This window comes from Callionymus lyra, chromosome 4, assembly GCF_982586985.1.
Source record: "Callionymus lyra chromosome 4, fCalLyr1.hap1.1, whole genome shotgun sequence".
Taxonomy (NCBI): domain Eukaryota; kingdom Metazoa; phylum Chordata; class Actinopteri; order Syngnathiformes; family Callionymidae; genus Callionymus; species Callionymus lyra.
In genome coordinates, this window is record NC_141821.1 from 4,821,452 (window position 1) to 4,839,276 (window position 17,825).

General features: G+C 43.8%; 1 protein-coding gene across 3 annotated transcripts in view; it reads left to right on the top strand.

The window, feature by feature from the left end:
* Positions 1-17,825, top strand: part of map4k2 (mitogen-activated protein kinase kinase kinase kinase 2) — a 56,467-nt gene that overhangs the window by 16,753 nt on the left and 21,889 nt on the right. For 2 of the 3 annotated variants that reach the window (XR_015710874.1, XM_087788535.1), the window contains exons 5-22: positions 87-142; positions 974-1,021; positions 1,077-1,119; positions 1,183-1,255; positions 1,822-1,953; positions 3,859-3,921; positions 3,985-4,066; positions 7,825-7,935; positions 8,014-8,092; positions 10,796-10,854; positions 11,599-11,648; positions 11,840-11,878; positions 12,124-12,157; positions 13,474-13,633; positions 13,691-13,857; positions 13,919-13,960; positions 15,187-15,271; positions 15,328-15,407. Coding sequence is in view for 1 of the 3 variants with exons in the window: in XM_087788535.1 (XP_087644661.1) it covers positions 87-142; positions 974-1,021; positions 1,077-1,119; positions 1,183-1,255; positions 1,822-1,953; positions 3,859-3,921; positions 3,985-4,066; positions 7,825-7,935; positions 8,014-8,092; positions 10,796-10,854; positions 11,599-11,648; positions 11,840-11,878; positions 12,124-12,157; positions 13,474-13,633; positions 13,691-13,857; positions 13,919-13,960; positions 15,187-15,271; positions 15,328-15,407 (1,403 nt within the window). In the remaining 2 variants the exon portion in view is untranslated. The remainder of the gene's footprint in view (positions 1-86; positions 143-973; positions 1,022-1,076; positions 1,120-1,182; positions 1,256-1,821; positions 1,954-3,858; positions 3,922-3,984; positions 4,067-7,824; positions 7,936-8,013; positions 8,093-10,795; positions 10,855-11,598; positions 11,649-11,839; positions 11,879-12,123; positions 12,158-13,473; positions 13,634-13,690; positions 13,858-13,918; positions 13,961-15,186; positions 15,272-15,327; positions 15,408-17,825) is intronic. The other variant, XR_015710875.1, reaches the window with a different exon arrangement.

Sequence of the window (17,825 nt, forward strand, 5' to 3'; positions counted from 1 at the left end):
CTCTGTGGCGATCCATCCCTTCGGTTGGACGGGAGAGTCTAAAATTAGCCTCCATCTCTCTGTTCATGATCTGTTCATCTTCTCAGTGACGGGACCCTTGAAGGAGAAGCAGATCGCGTACGTCTGCAGAGAAACTCTGCAGGTAAGAGTTTGACAGACGAGTCCAGATGTCGTGTCGGCGCCGCTGCTGCCGTGACTCATGTGTTTGTCAAGAACTAAACGGTGTTTAGCGCGACCTCTAACCACACGCTGTGAAGGTCGATTGAGCTCCAGAGCGTTTAGACGATGACGGCTCGTATTTAGAGGAACTCTGTCGTCGCTGACCTTTCATGGAAATACCTGGAAATCTTTATTTTTTATGAGAAAAGCATCGTTCTAATTATTTTACAAATAAGTAAACATTTACCAAAATATTTTTGTGGAGAACAAAATAAATCTAAATAATTTAAACGTTTATTTAGCATTTAATTATTTATTTATTTTTAATTACTTTCTATATGAAAGGCTGAATATTTTTGAATTTAATTTAACGTATATATTTTATACACATAGTGTCAGGTGATATATAATCCAATAGTTCAAAAAAACATTTTCTACATTCAATATTTTAGATCCATAGACTTTTTAATTTGATTTATAAAAATGTTGGTATAATAGTTTCAAATGAAAGAGGATCTACTTGATCTTTTGCTTTTACGTCATCATGTGATCTTGTGCGCGTCGTGTGATTGGATAACAGTTTGATTAAGATTATCTTCATATTGAGTTAAAAAAAAAAACAATAATTTATAAAATGTATTTTGAAACTATTTTAATTAGAACATCAAACTGTAAAATAATTAAAACAACATGTCAATGTAAAGTTCAAGCGTTCATGTCCTGATGGAACTGATCTACTTTCAAACACCAAGAAGAACAAACATTTGTGTTGTAAAGATTATTTCTGTCTCAAAGGTGTTTTCTTTGCTCCCAGGGTTTGTATCATCTTCATGAAACTGGCAAAATGCATCGAGACATAAAGGTGAGTCTCGGGTTCTTGTTCTTTGACGTTTTCTAACCTTGTGTTTTCTCCACAGGGCGCCAACATCCTCCTGACGGAGCGAGGAGACGTGAAGCTCGGTCAGTGGTAACCTTCTCAGCACCGTGGTCTTGACGCTTCAATGACTCCCTGTTCGTCTGCAGCTGACTTCGGAGTGGCAGCAGAGATCAGCGCCTCGGTGGCCAAGCGCAAGTCTTTCATTGGAACGCCGTACTGGTGAGATCCTGGTTCTGGCCATGACGCCGTGCCCGACCTCTGACCCTGGTCTCTGACCCTCTTCTCTGACCCTGGTCTCTGACCCTCTTCTCTGACCCTGGTCTCTGACCCTGGTCTCTGATCCTGGTCTCTGACCCTCTTCTCTGACCCTGGTCTCTGACCCTGGTCTCTGACCCTGGTCTCTGACGCTCTTCTCTGACCCTGGTCTCTGACCCTGGTCTCTGACCCTCTTCTCTGACTCTGGTCTCTGACCCTGGTCTCTGACCCTGGTCTCTGACCCTCTTCTCTGACTCTGGTCTCTGACCCTGGTCTCTGACTCTGGTCTCTGACCCTCTTCTCTGACTCTGGTCTCTGACCCTGGTCTCTGACCCTGGTCTCTGACCCTCTTCTCTGACTCTGGTCTCTGACCCTGGTCTCTGACCCTGGTCTCTGACTCTGGTCTCTGACCCTGGTCTCTGACCCTGGTCTCTGACCCTCTTCTCTGACTCTGGTCTCTGACCCTGGTCTCTGACCCTGATCTCTGACCCTGGTCTCTGACCCTGGTCTCTGACCCTCTTCTCTGCCAGGATGGCTCCGGAGGTGGCGGCCGTGGAGAAGAAAGGCGGATACAACCACCTGTGTGACATCTGGGCTGTCGGTATCACCGCCATCGAGCTCGCTGAGCTGCAGCCGCCGATGTTTGACCTTCACCCGATGACGTACGTCTGTCACTCAACGTATAATAACAACTATAATAATAATAACTAGAATATTATCTTTTTATCAAAACAAGTCCAGTCACTCATTAGTGTCTCATTAAAGGTTTGTTTGCTTATTGATGCTCGGATGGATGGATTGAAAGATGGATGGATGGATGGATAGATTGAAAGATGGATGGATGGATGGATGGATGGATGGATGGATGGATGGATGGATGGATGGATGGATGGATGGATGGATGGATGGATGGATGGATGGATGGATGGATGGATGGATGGATGGATGGATGGATGGATGGATGGATGGATGGATGGATGGATGGATGGATGGATGGATGGATGGATGGATGGTAAAGCGAACTCAAGAACTCCTTCCTGTCTAATGAGTTCTGCACATTAATTTGATCCAAGGAAGAGTAACATTTAGGTTTAAAACAGTTAATTTATTAAAAGTAAAGAATGATTACAAAAGTAGATCTTACAAGACCTTAAATATAAGAATTAACAAAAATTGCAAATTATTCAGAAATACCAGAAGTTCGAGCGCTCGGTCCAGTCTCCTTCAAATCCTGGTCCACCCACCAGATCCTTCCAGAGAGTGGCAGCTAATCTTCTAGCACGTCCTTTCTTTCAAAGACCTCTAGACCCTCCCCAAACACGGGAAGTAAGTTGAGTATACAATTGCGAACTTGGGGTACAGGATGTTTTGCAAAATCTGACTCTATTATGAACAACAGATGCCTTGACCTGAACACTGACCTAAACAAAGAATCTTCAGTCTTCCTTCACACTTGTTATCTCGAACCAGGTCCGTAGACCATAACTTCTGGGTCATGCTTCCTATCTATGGAGAGGATGCTTCCTCCTTCCAACTCATTTCTGTCACAGTTTGCATCTATTGTCGCACACAAGTCTCTGTCAATGTATCAGACGCACACCAAGGTTCACACAAAGTTGAGGCACAGATGCTCAGAACTTTTGAACGCTGCTCTTTGATAATAACAAGTTGTTAAAAGATAAAATTCAAGAATATGTTTGAACTCTGAATAAAAGATAACATTATCAATGTTAACAATTGAGTACATAAAATGAGGAAATATAATTTAACCCTTCAAGAGTACATATATATGGATCAATCTGAGGATATATCTTCAATGGATACATGGATAGATGGATGGATAGATGGAATAATGGATGGATGGATGGATGGATGGATGGATGGATAGATGGATGGATGGATGGATGGATGGATGGATGGAATAATGGATGGATGATGGATGGATGGATGGATGGATGGATGGATGGATGGATGGATGGATGGATGGATGGATGGATGGATGGATGGATGGATGGATGGATAGATAGATGGATAGATGGAATAATGGATGGACGGATGGATAGATGGAATAATGGATGGATGGATGGATAGATGGAATAATGGATGGATGGATGGATGGATGGATGGATGGATGGATGGATGGATGGATGGATGGATGGATGGATGGATGGATGGATAGATGGATAGATGGAATAATGGATGGACGGATGGATAGATGGAATAATGGATGGATGGATGGATGGATGGATGGATGGATGGATGGATGGATGGATGGAATAATGGATGGATGGATGATGGATGGATGGATGGATGGATGGACGGACGGATGGATGGATGGATGGATGGATGGATGGATGGATGGATGGATGGATGGATGGATGGATGGATGGATGGATGGATGATGGATGGATGGATGGATGGATGGATGGATGGATGGATGGATGGATGGATGGATGGATGGATGGATGGATGGATGGATGGATGGATGGATGGATGGATGGATGGATGGATGGATGGAAGGACTGAAAGAGAGTCAACACGGTAAAGAGTCGTTACTTTGCTTCCAGGGCGCTGATGTTGATGTCCAAGAGCAACTTTCAACCTCCAAAGTTAAAAGATAAAACAAAGTGGTAAGTTTGTTGTTTTCTTTCACTGTCTTTGTCAAAAGTCTCAACATTGTAACTTGATCTCAGGTCAGCTGGTTTTCTAAGCTTCGTCAAGATGTCGCTCATCAAAAACCCAAGGAAGAGACCGTCAGCCGAGACTCTGCTGCAGGTAAGTCATGAAAATATACAACAATCAACGATCAAATGTTTTTACGCTAAAACCTTGATTGGTTTGTCCTTCTAAACATAATGTTATGTTGAAGCTCAGTATCTTTTATTTCTCGATACTAAGGAGTTACAGGTACAACAAAGCCTTGCGGAGTAACGCCACGCTGAGTAATACTATTGAGCCTCATAACGTTATAGTACAGAGCCTCACGGAGCAATATCATGGAGTAATGCCACGTAGCCACGTGGAGTAATACCAACTAGCCTTGTGATGTAATGCCAACTAGCCACGTGGAGTAATGCCGCGTAGCCACGTGGAGTAATGCCAACTAGCCACGTGGAGTAATGCCACGTAGCCACGTGGAGTAATGCCAACTAGCCACGTGGAGTAATGCCACGTAGCCAGGTGGAGTAATGCACGTAGCCACGTGGAGTAATGCCAGCTAGCCACGTGGAGTAATGCCACGTAGCCACGTGGGGTAATACCAACTAGCCTCGTGGAGTAATGCCACGTAGCCACGTGGAGTAATGCCACGTAGCCACGTGGAGTAATGCCAACTAGCCACGTGGAGTAATGCCGCGTAGCCACATGGAGTAATGCCACATAGCCACGTGGAGTAATGCCAACTAGCCACGTGGAGTAATGCCGCGACACAAGCTTGTGTCGTTGTGTCCCTGAGCAAGACACTTTACCCTGATTGCTCCTGATGGTAGACTTGGCGCAGGTGTGCAGCCTACTCCCATCAGTATGTGTGAATGGCTGTCAAAAGCACTACCGAATTTCCCCTCGCGGGACTAATAAGGGATTCTAGCAACGTGGAGTAATGCCAACTAGCCACATGGAGTAATGCCACGTAGCCACGTGGAGTAATGCCACGTAGCCACGTGGAGTAATGCCACGTAGCCACGTGGATTAATACCAACTAGCCTCGTGGAGTAATGCCACGTAGCCACGTGGAGTAATGCCAACTAGCCACATGGAGTAATGCCACGTAGCCACATGGAGTAATGCCGCGTAGCCACGTGGAGTAATGCCGCGTAGCCACATGGAGTAATGCCGCGTAGCCACATGGAGTAATACCACGTAGCCACATGGAGTAATGCCGCGCAGCCACATGGAGTAATGCCACGTAGCCACATGGAGTAATGCCGCGTAGCCACATGGAGTAATGCCACGTAGCCACATGGAGTAATGCCGCGTAGCCACATGGAGTAGTACCACGTAGCCACATGGAGTAATGTCGCGTAGCCACATGGAGTAATGCCGCGTAGCCACATGGAGTAATACCACGTAGCCACATGGAGTAATGCCAACTAGCCACATGGAGTAATGCCGCGTAGCCTCATGGAGTAATGCCAACTAGCTTCGTGGAGTAATTCCAACTAGCCTCGTGGAGTAATGCCAACTAGCCACATGGAGTAATGCCACGTAGCCACGTGGAGTAATGCCAACTAGCCACATGGAGTAATGCCACGTAGCCACGTGGAGTAATGCCGCGTAGCCACATGGAGTAATGCCGCGTAGCCACATGGAGTAATGCCGCGTAGCCACATGGACTAATGCCGCGTAGCCACATGGAGTAATACCACGTAGCCACATGGAGTAATGCCAACTAGCCACGTGGAGTAATGCCGCGTAGCCTCATGGAGTAATGCCAACTAGCTTTGTGGAGTAATTCCAACTAGCCTCGTGGAGTAATGCCAACTAGCCACATGGAGTAATGCCACGTAGCCACGTGGAGTAATGCCAACTAGCCACATGGAGTAATGCCACGTAGCCACGTGGAGTAATGCCACGTAGCCACGTGGAGTAATGCCAACTAGCCACGTGGAGTAATGCCAACTAGCCACATGGAGTAATGCCACGTAGCCACGTGGAGTAATGCCACGTAGCCACGTGGAGTAATGCCACGTAGCCACATGGAGTAATGCCAACTAGCCACGTGGAGTAATGCCGCGTAGCCACATGGAGTAATGCCACGTAGCCACGTGGAGTAATGCCAACTAGCCACGTGGAGTAATGCCGCGTAGCCACATGGAGTAATGCCGTGTAGCCACGTGGAGTAATACCAACTAGCCTCGTGGAGTAATGCCACGTAGCCACGTGGAGTAATGCCAACTAGCCACGTGGAGTAATGCCGCGACACAAGGTTGTGTCGTTGTGTCCCTGAGCAAGACACTTTACCCTGATTGCTCCTGATAGTAGACTTGGCGCAGGTGTGCAGCCTACTCCCATCAGTATGTGTGAATGGCTGTCAAAAGCACTACCGAATTTCCCCTCGCGGGACTAATAAGGGATTCTAGCCACGTGGAGTAATGCCAACTAGCCACATGGAGTAATGCCACGTAGCCACGTGGAGTAATGCCACCTAGCCACGTGGAGTAATGCCACGTAGCCACGTGGAGTAATACCAACTAGCCTCGTGGAGTAATGCCACGTAGCCACGTGGAGTAATGCCACGTAGCCACGTGGAGTAATGCCAACTAGCCACGTGGAGTAATGCCGCATAGCCACATGGAGTTATGCCATGTAGCCACATGGAGTAATGCCACGTAGCCACGTGGAGTAATGCCGCGTAGCCACATGGAGTAATGCCACGTAGCCACATGGAGTAATGCCACGTAGCCACATGGAGTAATGCCACGTAGCCACATGGAGTAATGCCGCATAGCCACATGGAGTAATGCCATGTAGCCACATGGAGTAATGCCACGTAGCCACGTGGAGTAATGCCGCGTAGCCACATGGAGTAATGCCACGTAGCCACATGGAGTAATGCCACGTAGCCACATGGAGTAATGCCACGTAGCCACGTGGAGTAATGCCGCGTAGCCACATGGAGTAATGCCACGTAGCCACATGGAGTAATGCCACGTAGCCACATGGAGTAATGCCACGTAGCCACGTGGAGTAATGCCAACTAGCCACGTGGAGTAATGCCGCATAGCCACATGGAGTTATGCCGCGTAGCCACATGGAGTAATGCCACGTAGCCACATGGAGTAATGCCGCGTAGCCACATGGAGTAATGCCACGTAGCCACATGGAGTAATGCCACGTAGCCACATGGAGTAATGCCGCGTAGCCACATGGAGTAATGTTGAGCCACATGGAGTAATACAACGTAGCCACGTGGAGTAATGCTGCGTAGCCACATGGAGTAATGCCAACTAGCCACGTGGAGTAATACCACGTAGCCACGTGGAGTAATGCCGCGTAGCCTCATGGAGTAATGCCGTGTAGCCACATGGAGTAATACCACGTAGCCACGTGGAGTAATGCCGCGTAGCCACATGGAGTAATGCCGTGTAGCCACATGGAGTAATACCACGTAGCCACGTGGAGTAATGCCGCGTAGCCTCATGGAGTAATGCCGTGTAGCCACGTGGAGTAATGCCGCGTAGCCTCATGGAGTAATGCCGTGTAGCCACATGGAGTAATACCACGTAGCCACGTGGAGTAATGCCGCGTAGCCACATGGAGTAATGCCGTGTAGCCACATGGAGTAATACCACGTAGCCACGTGGAGTAATGCCGCGTAGCCTCATGGAGTAATGCCAACTAGCTTCGTGGAATAATTCCAACTAGCCTCGTGGAGTAATGCCAACTAGCTTTGTGGAGTAATGGCACCAAACCTCGTGGAGTAATGCCACAGAGCAACAGGAAAGAATGTCAACATGATAAAAATATGTTTACAGAGAGTATTTGTTGAAAATGCTTCATAGATGTTTTTATAAATGTCTTCTTCTCTCCTGCAGCATCCGTTCGTCACTCAGCTTCTGACCCGTAACCTGATCATCGAGCTGCTGGACATGGCCAACAACCCGGAGCTTCACACCAACGACCTGGACGACGACAACGAGCTGGAGGTCAGAGACTCACCGGGACCAGACTGTGACGCTGTTGTATGTTTTCACTGGCGTGTTACACGAGTCTCGTGTGGACAGATCGGGGAAGTGGCTCCAGACAAGATTCGGGCGTCGGGGAAACACCTGGCGGTGGAGAGAACCGTGTCCGAGGAACAATGTGAGCCAAACACACAACTGCACCTCCAGAAGAAATCTGTTTATGCTGCTCAATAGATAAACAAAGAAGTTTAATCTACAATTAAAATAATGAGTTGAAAAAAATATATATATATATATATATATATATATAAAAAAAAATTTATTCCAGAAATGTCCAAGTGTTTTGAATAGATTCCATATTTAATTCCATTAATTTTCTTTGCTTTTTTTAATCTGTATTTTTCAGTAATTGTTGTATAAAATGATTGTTTTAATTCACAGTTTTTATTTATTTACTCCATTATTATTTTAGTTTAGTTTTTCTCTATATTTATTTTTGCTTTTCCATGCTATTCTTCTTTAAATCGTATTCATTGTGTTTTTTTATAGTTAAAATGACTAAAAATATATATTAAAATAATTTTAAAATATTTTCACTACCCTTTTGAGTAAACTCTTGGGTGGAGGTTAAAGACAGATTTTTTTTTAATTTATTCATTTTGTGGAAGAAAATTAGTAGAAAATGTGTTTAATGTTTGTTGGGGTTGGGTTTTATGCATTCTATTTTACTTATATTTGTAATTTTCAATCAATCATATGTTTAATCATGTAATTTATCTATTTTATATCATTAATTTAACTCAACATTTGAATGTATTCAAATTCTTAATTTAATTCTTATTATTTTTCAAAATCTTATGTTACTTTGTCTTTTATGCTTGAAAAATCAATAAAAATGTATTTTAATGAAAAATAAAAATAGATGTTCGCGTCACAAAATAACAAACATTAAAAAAGACGAAAGACGACTTCAGTCCGAGACGGAATGGAAACAAGGACGAGTCGACATCGTACTTCAGTCTCTGCTCAGCATCAGAAAGTGGATCTCGGCCTCCGGTCGCCACTGTAGGTCAGTGAGACCGAAGAGTAGCTTCTTTGTCCGCGACAGTGTAGAATGCTGTAATGTCGGGAATATGACGAGACAAAAGGCTCTCAGTCACTCGGCTGCTGTCGTCCCTCCTGCTGTGAGCACATGTGTCCACACTGGAGCTTCTATCTGACGCTCTGACGCTGAACCTGAACCAGATCAAACTGAACCAGGACCTGAACCAGATCAAACTGAACCAGAACCTGAACCAGATCAAACTGAACCAGGACCTGAACCAGATCAAACTGAACCAGGACCTGAACCAGATCAAACTGAACCAGAACCTGAACCAGATCAAACTGAACCAGGACCTGAACCAGATCAAACTGAACCAGGACCTGAACCAGATCAAACTGAACCAGAACCTGAACCAGATCAAACTGAACCAGAACCTGAACCAGATCAAACTGAACCAGGACCTGAACCAGATCAAACTGAACCAGGACCTGAACCAGATCAAACTGAACCAGAACCTGAACCAGATCAAACTGAACCAGGACCTGAACCAGATCAAACTGAACCAGGACCTGAACCAGATCAAACTGAACCAGAACCTGAACCAGATCAAACTGAACCAGATCAAACTGAACCAGAACCTGAACCAGATCAAACTGAACCAGATCAAACTGAACCAGAACCTGAACCAGATAAAACTGAACCAGATCAAACTGAACCAGAACCTTAACCAGATCAAACTGAACCAGAACCTGAACCAGATCAAACTGAACCAGAACCTGAACCAGATCAAACTGAACCAGATCAAACTGAACCAGAACCTGAACCAGATAAAACTGAACCAGATCAAACTGAACCAGATCAAACTGAACCAGATCAAACTGAACCAGAACCTGAACCAGATCAAACTGAACCAGATCAAACTGAACCAGATCAAACTGAACCAGAACCTGAACCAGAACCTGAACCAGATCAAACTGAACCAGAACCTGAACCAGATAAAACTGAACCAGGACCTGAACCAGATCAAACTGAACCAGAACCTGAACCAGATCAAACTGAACCAGTACCTGAGCCTCGCAAACACTTCACGAGATAAAAGTTGTATCTGCCTTACAGGAAGTGAAACACAAGGCGAACATGCATGTCGTTTTCAACAGACACTGTTTATATTTTTATTCAATTATTGATGTTTTTTATTAATAATTTGTGGAAACCCTTAAGAAACCTCATCTTTCTACACTTTAAACTCACAAGTGATCCCTGAGAAGTTTCACAATGATTTTCAACAAGAAGTTATTATGGGTTTGTTCAATATTTCTCAAGTAAAGTGTGTTTAAATGATCATATCGATACGATACAATCAGATATTAATCGTACTGTAGGTTGAATATATCGTATTGAATGGTTTGTATCGTAGGCTGAAGATGTTTTATAGAATCGTATCGTGAGCAGAATATATCGTATACAATCGTGAGATTATTGCGTCGCTACAGCCTTAAGTCGCATCATATTGATTATTATTAGAAATTAATTGTCTATAGAGCAGCAAATTGTACTAAAACAATCCCTTTATTTATTTATTTTTCCCTCAATATTTAGAATCTCCAAACTGATCCTGATCTTTCATTAAAACTGAAACTAGAACAAATATTAAGAAAATGTGTCATGAAGTCACATAAATTGAAAAAAACTTTACAGTGAACTTGAATAAAAGAATAATCACATATATTTTTAAAAATCACTTCCTTGTTATGGTTTCCATGACAACAGTCAGGATGAATCTGAGATACATTTGTTTCACAACTTGATCCTATTTCCTTTCCTTCTGTTCCGCAGTCGGACAAGTGAAGTTCGGGCCCCCGCTGAGGAAGGTCACGGAGCCCTACCCGGACCTGGTGAAAACAAGAGTTTTTATAATGTTTTGGTCACATTTATGTGTTGAAACTTTGATTTTGTTATTGATATATATAGAGTGTCCGTATATACAATTAAAAAATATAGTACTTTCAAAATGAAATACTTTTTATTAGACATAGAGTTTGATATTCTAATGCCAACGATTCAAAAATACATTTTCTAAAGTACGATCAATTACCGAAATCCTTGAACTTTCAGCCAACAAGACAGTCATGTGACAAAGTAAAGCAGCAGCAGGTCAACGCATCGCGGCAGATTCCAAATGAAGGTTTAGATTTCTTAGTTTGAAACTGATGTTAGATTTACAGCCACTTTAAGTTGGAGTGAGCGGCTCGGTGCTCGATTGGATTAGTCTGGGAAGACGTCGCTTTTACGACTCAATATTCAAATTGAATTCAAAAGGCTTTGAACGAAAAAATATTGAATTTCGACTTTTTATTAGTTTTTATTGGAAATTTGAATATAAAACTCTATGTTAAAAAATGTAATTCATTATTATAAAAAAATCAAAAGACGAATTGAACCTTTAATGTACAAGTTAAATTTCTATAATTGAATAAAGGAAATTCAATCGTTTAATTATACAATTATTGAAATAAATTGTTTTAAAAAAAATCTACATTTTAAATGTAAAATTGGTCATAAAACGTCAACGTTGGACATAAAGAAGACGATGATGTTTTGTTGAAGATCCTGAAGGTAACATCAGCTTCTTCCCTCAGAGCTCGTACGACGACGACTGGAGTCTCTCTGGAGACGAAGATGATTCACCGTAAGATCTTTTTCTTTGTCTCTGGAGCTTCAGTCGTGCTGTGTACCAGCGTCTGTCTCCTGTTGCCACGGAGACAGACTTCACTAGAGACCCGTGTGGTCGTGTATCAAGACTCTGTGCCCCCCCCCCTGTTCTGGTCTTCTGGCCCTGGTGGCCCATAGTCAGATAACCAGCAGGTCTCCCTGTTGCAGGAGCCTGCTGGAGTGTGTGGAGCAAGCTCTGCAGCTGAGGTAGGACACCTGCTCAGTCCACCTGCTCAGTCCACCTGCTCAGTCCACCTGCTCAGTCCACCTGTCCTCCAACCCCGGTCCAACATCTGCATCCAAAACCTGCTGCTGCTGCTGTTGTTGTTGTGTTTGTCTTCTGTGTAGTTTTGTTTGCTGCCCTCAGAATCACCTTCATCTTCTGCTTGTGTTGTTAAAACTTCTTCTGCAAACATTGTTGTGAAGTTTTAACATCTTTTTCTTTTTTTTAGGAGTTTAACCATGAAAAGAGCGCCCTCTGCTGACGTGAGTACATCACAACTACGTGTTATTTGAATAACATGTTTACATTGTTTACAGTTATCTTTGTTAAGGAATACGTTTGTCTTCACGCTTTTCTTCCTTCGTGCGCTAAGATGCTATAAGTAGGTTTGCAGCGACACCCAGTGGACTAGAGAGACATTGCATTGACGCCAGTGAGGCGTGTGTGTTTGTTTGTGTACAAGCAGCTCAACACATTTGAATCTACTTCACTGGAAGTTACATTTAAATGTGTGTGTATGTGTGTGTCTGTGTGAGTTCATCGGCTTAATAATCACAGATACAATCCTCTGATATGTTTTGTGTGTCTGAGTGAAGTGTGTGGAAGTTCCTCTCGAGTTCAGGTTGTGTGTCTATGTGTGAGTGATTGTGTTTAACTTTTCTGTACAGATGAACACAACTCTGAAAGAACTCTGGTGTCTTGAAAGCCTGCACAGACACACACACAGTGACACACACAAAGACACACATGCACACAGAGACACAAAGGCAGACACACACACTCAGAGGCACACGAGAAAGACACACACACACACACAGATACACACAGAGCTACACAATGTTTAACGTTTCTGTACAGATGAACACAACTCTGAAGGAACTCTGGTGTCTTGAAAGCCTGCACAGACACACACAGTGACACACACACACATGCAAAGATACACAAACACAGACAGAGAAACACAAACACACATGCCTACACACAGCCATAGACACACATTCACACAGGCAGAGACCCACACAAATGCCCACAGAGACACATAAATGCACAGGCAGTGACACACACAAACACACAGTCAGAGACACACAAGACAGACAGAGAGATACACACAGAGCTACACACAGCCATAGACACACATTCACACAGGCAGAGAAACACACAAACGCACACAGAGACACGATAACAACGTGCACTGGCAGAGACACACACATGCACACACACACACACACACACAAACACACAGAAACACACAGGCAGTAATACACAAACAGTCACACACTCACTCAGGCAAGGACACACACATACACATAGGTTGTCACACACAGACAAAACAGTGCAACACACAAAGACAGATTGGAAGAGACACAATGAGTCACAAACACACACACAAGCAAAGACGATTACACTAACACAGTCTATCACACTCAGACACACAGTCACACACGCACAACACATGCAGAGACTCACAACAGAGGCTCCATCAACACATCATTAATGCAGTAGTAATTGTGTAGAAAAGAGACCCGAGAGTCATAATGTTGTGAGTCTGACCTGGTTGTGTTACCATCATGTCACTCAGGGGGGACGGCGAGGTGGTCTGTTCAGTCCCACGACGGCGTCTCTGCCGGCCTTCTGTTCTCCGCCCGTCGCCCCGGACGACAGCGACCCGACCCTGAGGTCCAGCTGCACCCTCGGTCCTGAGGCCGCCGTCGCTGCCCCGGAGTCCAGCTCGGTGTCAGGTACTGATGGACCTCAGCAGGATTCATCTGGTCCTGATCCTCGTCTGCCGTCTCCAGGTCTGGCCCGATGCTCCGCCACCCAGGACATCCGGCAGCGCTGCAGTGACCCGGGTCTCCTGGCGGGCGGCGCCGGGACGGACGAGCGAAGGAAGGTCATGGACTCCAAGAAGGAGACGTCTCTGTCCCCGGAGTGGAGCACCTTGAGGAAGAAGCCCGAGGAGGCCGTGAGTAGAATCTGAACCGGTGACTAACAGGAAGTAACTTCATTAACACTGTTTGTCGTAGAGAGCCGACTGTCATGGACTTCCTCCGACGCCTCAGGTCCATGTGAGTGACGACGACATCGTGACGACAACATCTCACATCATCACGACAACATCTCACATCATGACGACAACATCACGACAACATCACGACAACATCACATCCAACATCTTCACCAACATCTTCACTTCTGCTCACTGACACGTCACCAGTATCTGTTGGACTATAGGTCGCACTTTACATAAAGCAGTTTACTTTGAAGTTTAACTATGGAGCCCTACAGGGTAATACTACGAAGCCTATGAGTAATACTACGAAGCCTTGTGGAGTAATACTACGAAGCCTCATGGAGTAATACTACAAAGCCTCATGGAGTAATACTACGAAGCCTTGTGGAGTAATACTACGAAGCCTATGAGTAATACTACAAAGTTTATGAGTAATACAATGAAGCCTATGAGTAATACAACGATGCCTATAAGTACTACTACGAAGCCTAGCGGAGTAATACCACAAAGCCTCATGGAGTAATACTACGAAGCCTTGTGGAGTTATACTACAGAGCCTATGAGTAATACTACGAAGCCTCGTGGAGTAAAACTACGAAGGCTATGAGTAATACGACAAATCCTATAAGTCATTTCTACGAAGCCAATGAGTACTACTAAGAAGCCCCGTGGAGTAAAACTACGGAGCCTATGAGTAATACTATGAAGCCTCGTGGAGTAATACTTCAAAGGCTATGAGTAATACTGTGCAGTCTCACGGAGTAATACTACGCAGCCTCATGGAGTAATACTACAAAGCCTTGCAGAGTAATACTACGGAGCCTTGTATAGTAATATTATGGAGTCTCGTGGAGTAATATTATGGAGCCTCGTGGAGTAATACTACAGAGCCTCGCAGTGTAATACTAAGGAGCCTTGTCGAGTCATTAAAATGTAAGGATTTATGTGCACGTTATAGTCCAAATATTACAGTACTTGACTCATGTTATCATTTAAATTAAAACATCATTTTACTGCCACTAAAGGTCATACCTGTACCTGAAGCTTCATCAACCCGTGTCATATGTTTTAGAGGTCAGTAGGTGGCGCTGTCAGCTTAAAAAATGATGTGAGGTTCCAATCGAATACTAGTTCAAATCAAAATCCATTGATGGGAGAGTGACATCTAGTGTAAAATAATGACACTGTTTCATGAAGCTTCATCAACACATCACTACTTTCCTGCAGCTCTTGGTCAACACTAGAACGACTCAGTAACATCTTCTCCTCACGGGTCTGTAGATGGGGGCGGGCTTCTCCAAGGTCTTCAACGGCTGCCCTCTTCACGTCCACTGTGCTGCCACCTGGATCTACCCCAAGACAAGAGGTGACGCTCCTGCAACAGCCGGGTCAGAACCGAGCCTCACGCGTTCTTCTCCGCAGATCAATACCTCATCCTCGGAGCTGAAGAAGGAATCTACACCCTCAACCTGAACGAACTACATGAAGACACGCTAGAGAAGGTACACGCAGTTTAAACCACAGTATTATTATAAACACATGCCGATTCATCTCTTGTCGTCTACAAAACACATACAGGTTTGAATCGCTTGTAAATTAGTTTGTATGGCTTTTTTAGTCGATTTTTGGAAACTAATTTGCACTTCTTTATAACCGTCAGGTGACGATTACGTGCTAGCATTAGCTATTGTGTTACAATTGATGGACATTATTTCCAGATTCTCACTTCTCTTTCGTTCACATCTGGGCTCAACAACCTTTGGTGGTTTTCTGATTCTGATTCTTTGGAACAAAATATGTCCAAACGTCAGCTTTAACAGCTGCTGGAGTCACTGTATCCTCTCGTCCCCAGTCATTGCCGAGATATCGCAGGATTTCAATGTTGACTCTGCAGCTCAGAGACGTGTTGAATGTATGTATGACTTTCCTGGAGAAGTACATCAAGATACAAACTCGACCGAGAACTGATTTGACGTCAAGAGACAAAAGATATGGAGAAAATCCTGATTTTTTTTCAAAATAATTCCTATTTTAGACATAAAATTATGGAGTCATTTTCTGTTGGAGGTTTGTTATTGTTTAGGATTATCAACGTTTTCTTGACTCTTCGCATGAGACTCGAAAAATGTTTTCACCCAAAGATTCACACACATGATTGCTTGATAACCAACAAGTAATTCTATCCATATGTTCCCTCTGTGCACGATAGTGTTGTTGTTTTTATCCGATTTCAAATGGAGAATAGTGTGTGGATTTTAAAAGTAATAACATGAGTCATCGTAGTGATGGGTTGATGAAGCTTCATGAAACAGTGTCATTATCTTCAGAGTCCACTAGATGGTAGTGATGTGTTGATGAAGTTTCATGAAACAGTGTCATTATCTTCAGAGTCCACTGGATGGTAGTGATGTGTTGATGAAGCTTCATGAAACAGTGTCGTTATCTTCAGAGTCCACTAGATGGTAGTGATGTGTTGATGAAGCTTCATGAAACAGTGTCATTATCTTCAGAGTCCACTAGATGGTAGTGATGTGTCGATGAAGCTTCATGAAATAGTGTCATTATCTTCAGAGTCCACTAGATGGTAGTGATGTGTTGATGAAGCTTAATGAAACAGTGTCATTATCTTCAGAGTCCACTAGATGGTAGTGATGTGTTGATGAAGCTTTATGAAACAGTGTCATTATCTTCAGAGTCCACTAGATGGTAGTGATGTGTCGATGAAGCTTCATGAAACAGTGTCATTACCTTCAGAGTCCACTAGATGGTAGTGATGTGTTGATGAAGCTTCATGAAACAGTGTCATTACCTTCAGCGTCCACTAGATGGTAGTGATGTGTCGATGAAGCTTCATGAAACAGTGTCATTATCTTCAGAGTCCACTAGATGGTAGTGATGGGTTGATGAAGCTTCATGAAACAGTGTCATTATCTTCAGAGTCCACTAGATGGTAGTGATGTGTTGATGAAGTTTCATGAAACAGTGTCATTATCTTCAGAGTCCACTAGATGGTAGTGATGTGTTGATGAAGCTTCATGAAACAGTGTCATTATCTTCAGAGTGCACTAGATGGTAGTGATGTGTTGATGAAGCTTCATGAAACAGTGTCATTATCTTCAGAGTCCACTAGATGGTAGTGATGTGTTGATGAAGCTTCATGAAACAGTGTCATTATCTTCAGAGTCCACTAGATGGTAGTGATGTGTTGATGAAGCTTCATGAAACAGTGTCGTTATCTTCAGAGTCCACTAGATGGTAGTGATGTGTTGATGAAGCTTCATGAAACAGTGTCATTATCTTCAGAGTCCACTAGATGGTAGTGATGTGTTGATGAAGCTTCATGAAACAGTGTCATTATTTTCAGAGTCCACTAGATGGTAGTGATGTGTTGATGAAGCTTCATGAAACAGTGTCATTACCTTCAGCGTCCACTAGATGGTAGTGATGTGTTGATGAAGCTTCATGAAACAGTGTCATTATCTTCAGAGTCCACTAGATGGTAGTGATGTGTTGATGAAGCTTCATGAAACAGTGTCATTATCTTCAGAGTCCACTAGATGATAGTGATGTGTTGATGAAGCTTCATGAAACAGTGTCATTATCTTCAGAGTCCACTAGATGGTAGTGATGTGTTGATGAAGCTTCATGAAACAGTGTCATTATCTTCAGAGTCCACTAGATGGTAGTGATGGGTTGATGAAGCTTCATGAAACAGTGTCATTACCTTCAGAGTCCACTAGATGGTAGTGATGTGTTGATGAAGCTTCATGAAACAGTGTCATTACCTTCAGCGTCCACTAGATGGTAGTGATGTGTCGATGAAGCTTCATGAAACAGGGTCATTACCTTCAGCGTCCACTAGATGGTAGTGATGTGTCGATGAAGCTTCATGATCAGTGTCATTATCTTCAGAGTCCACT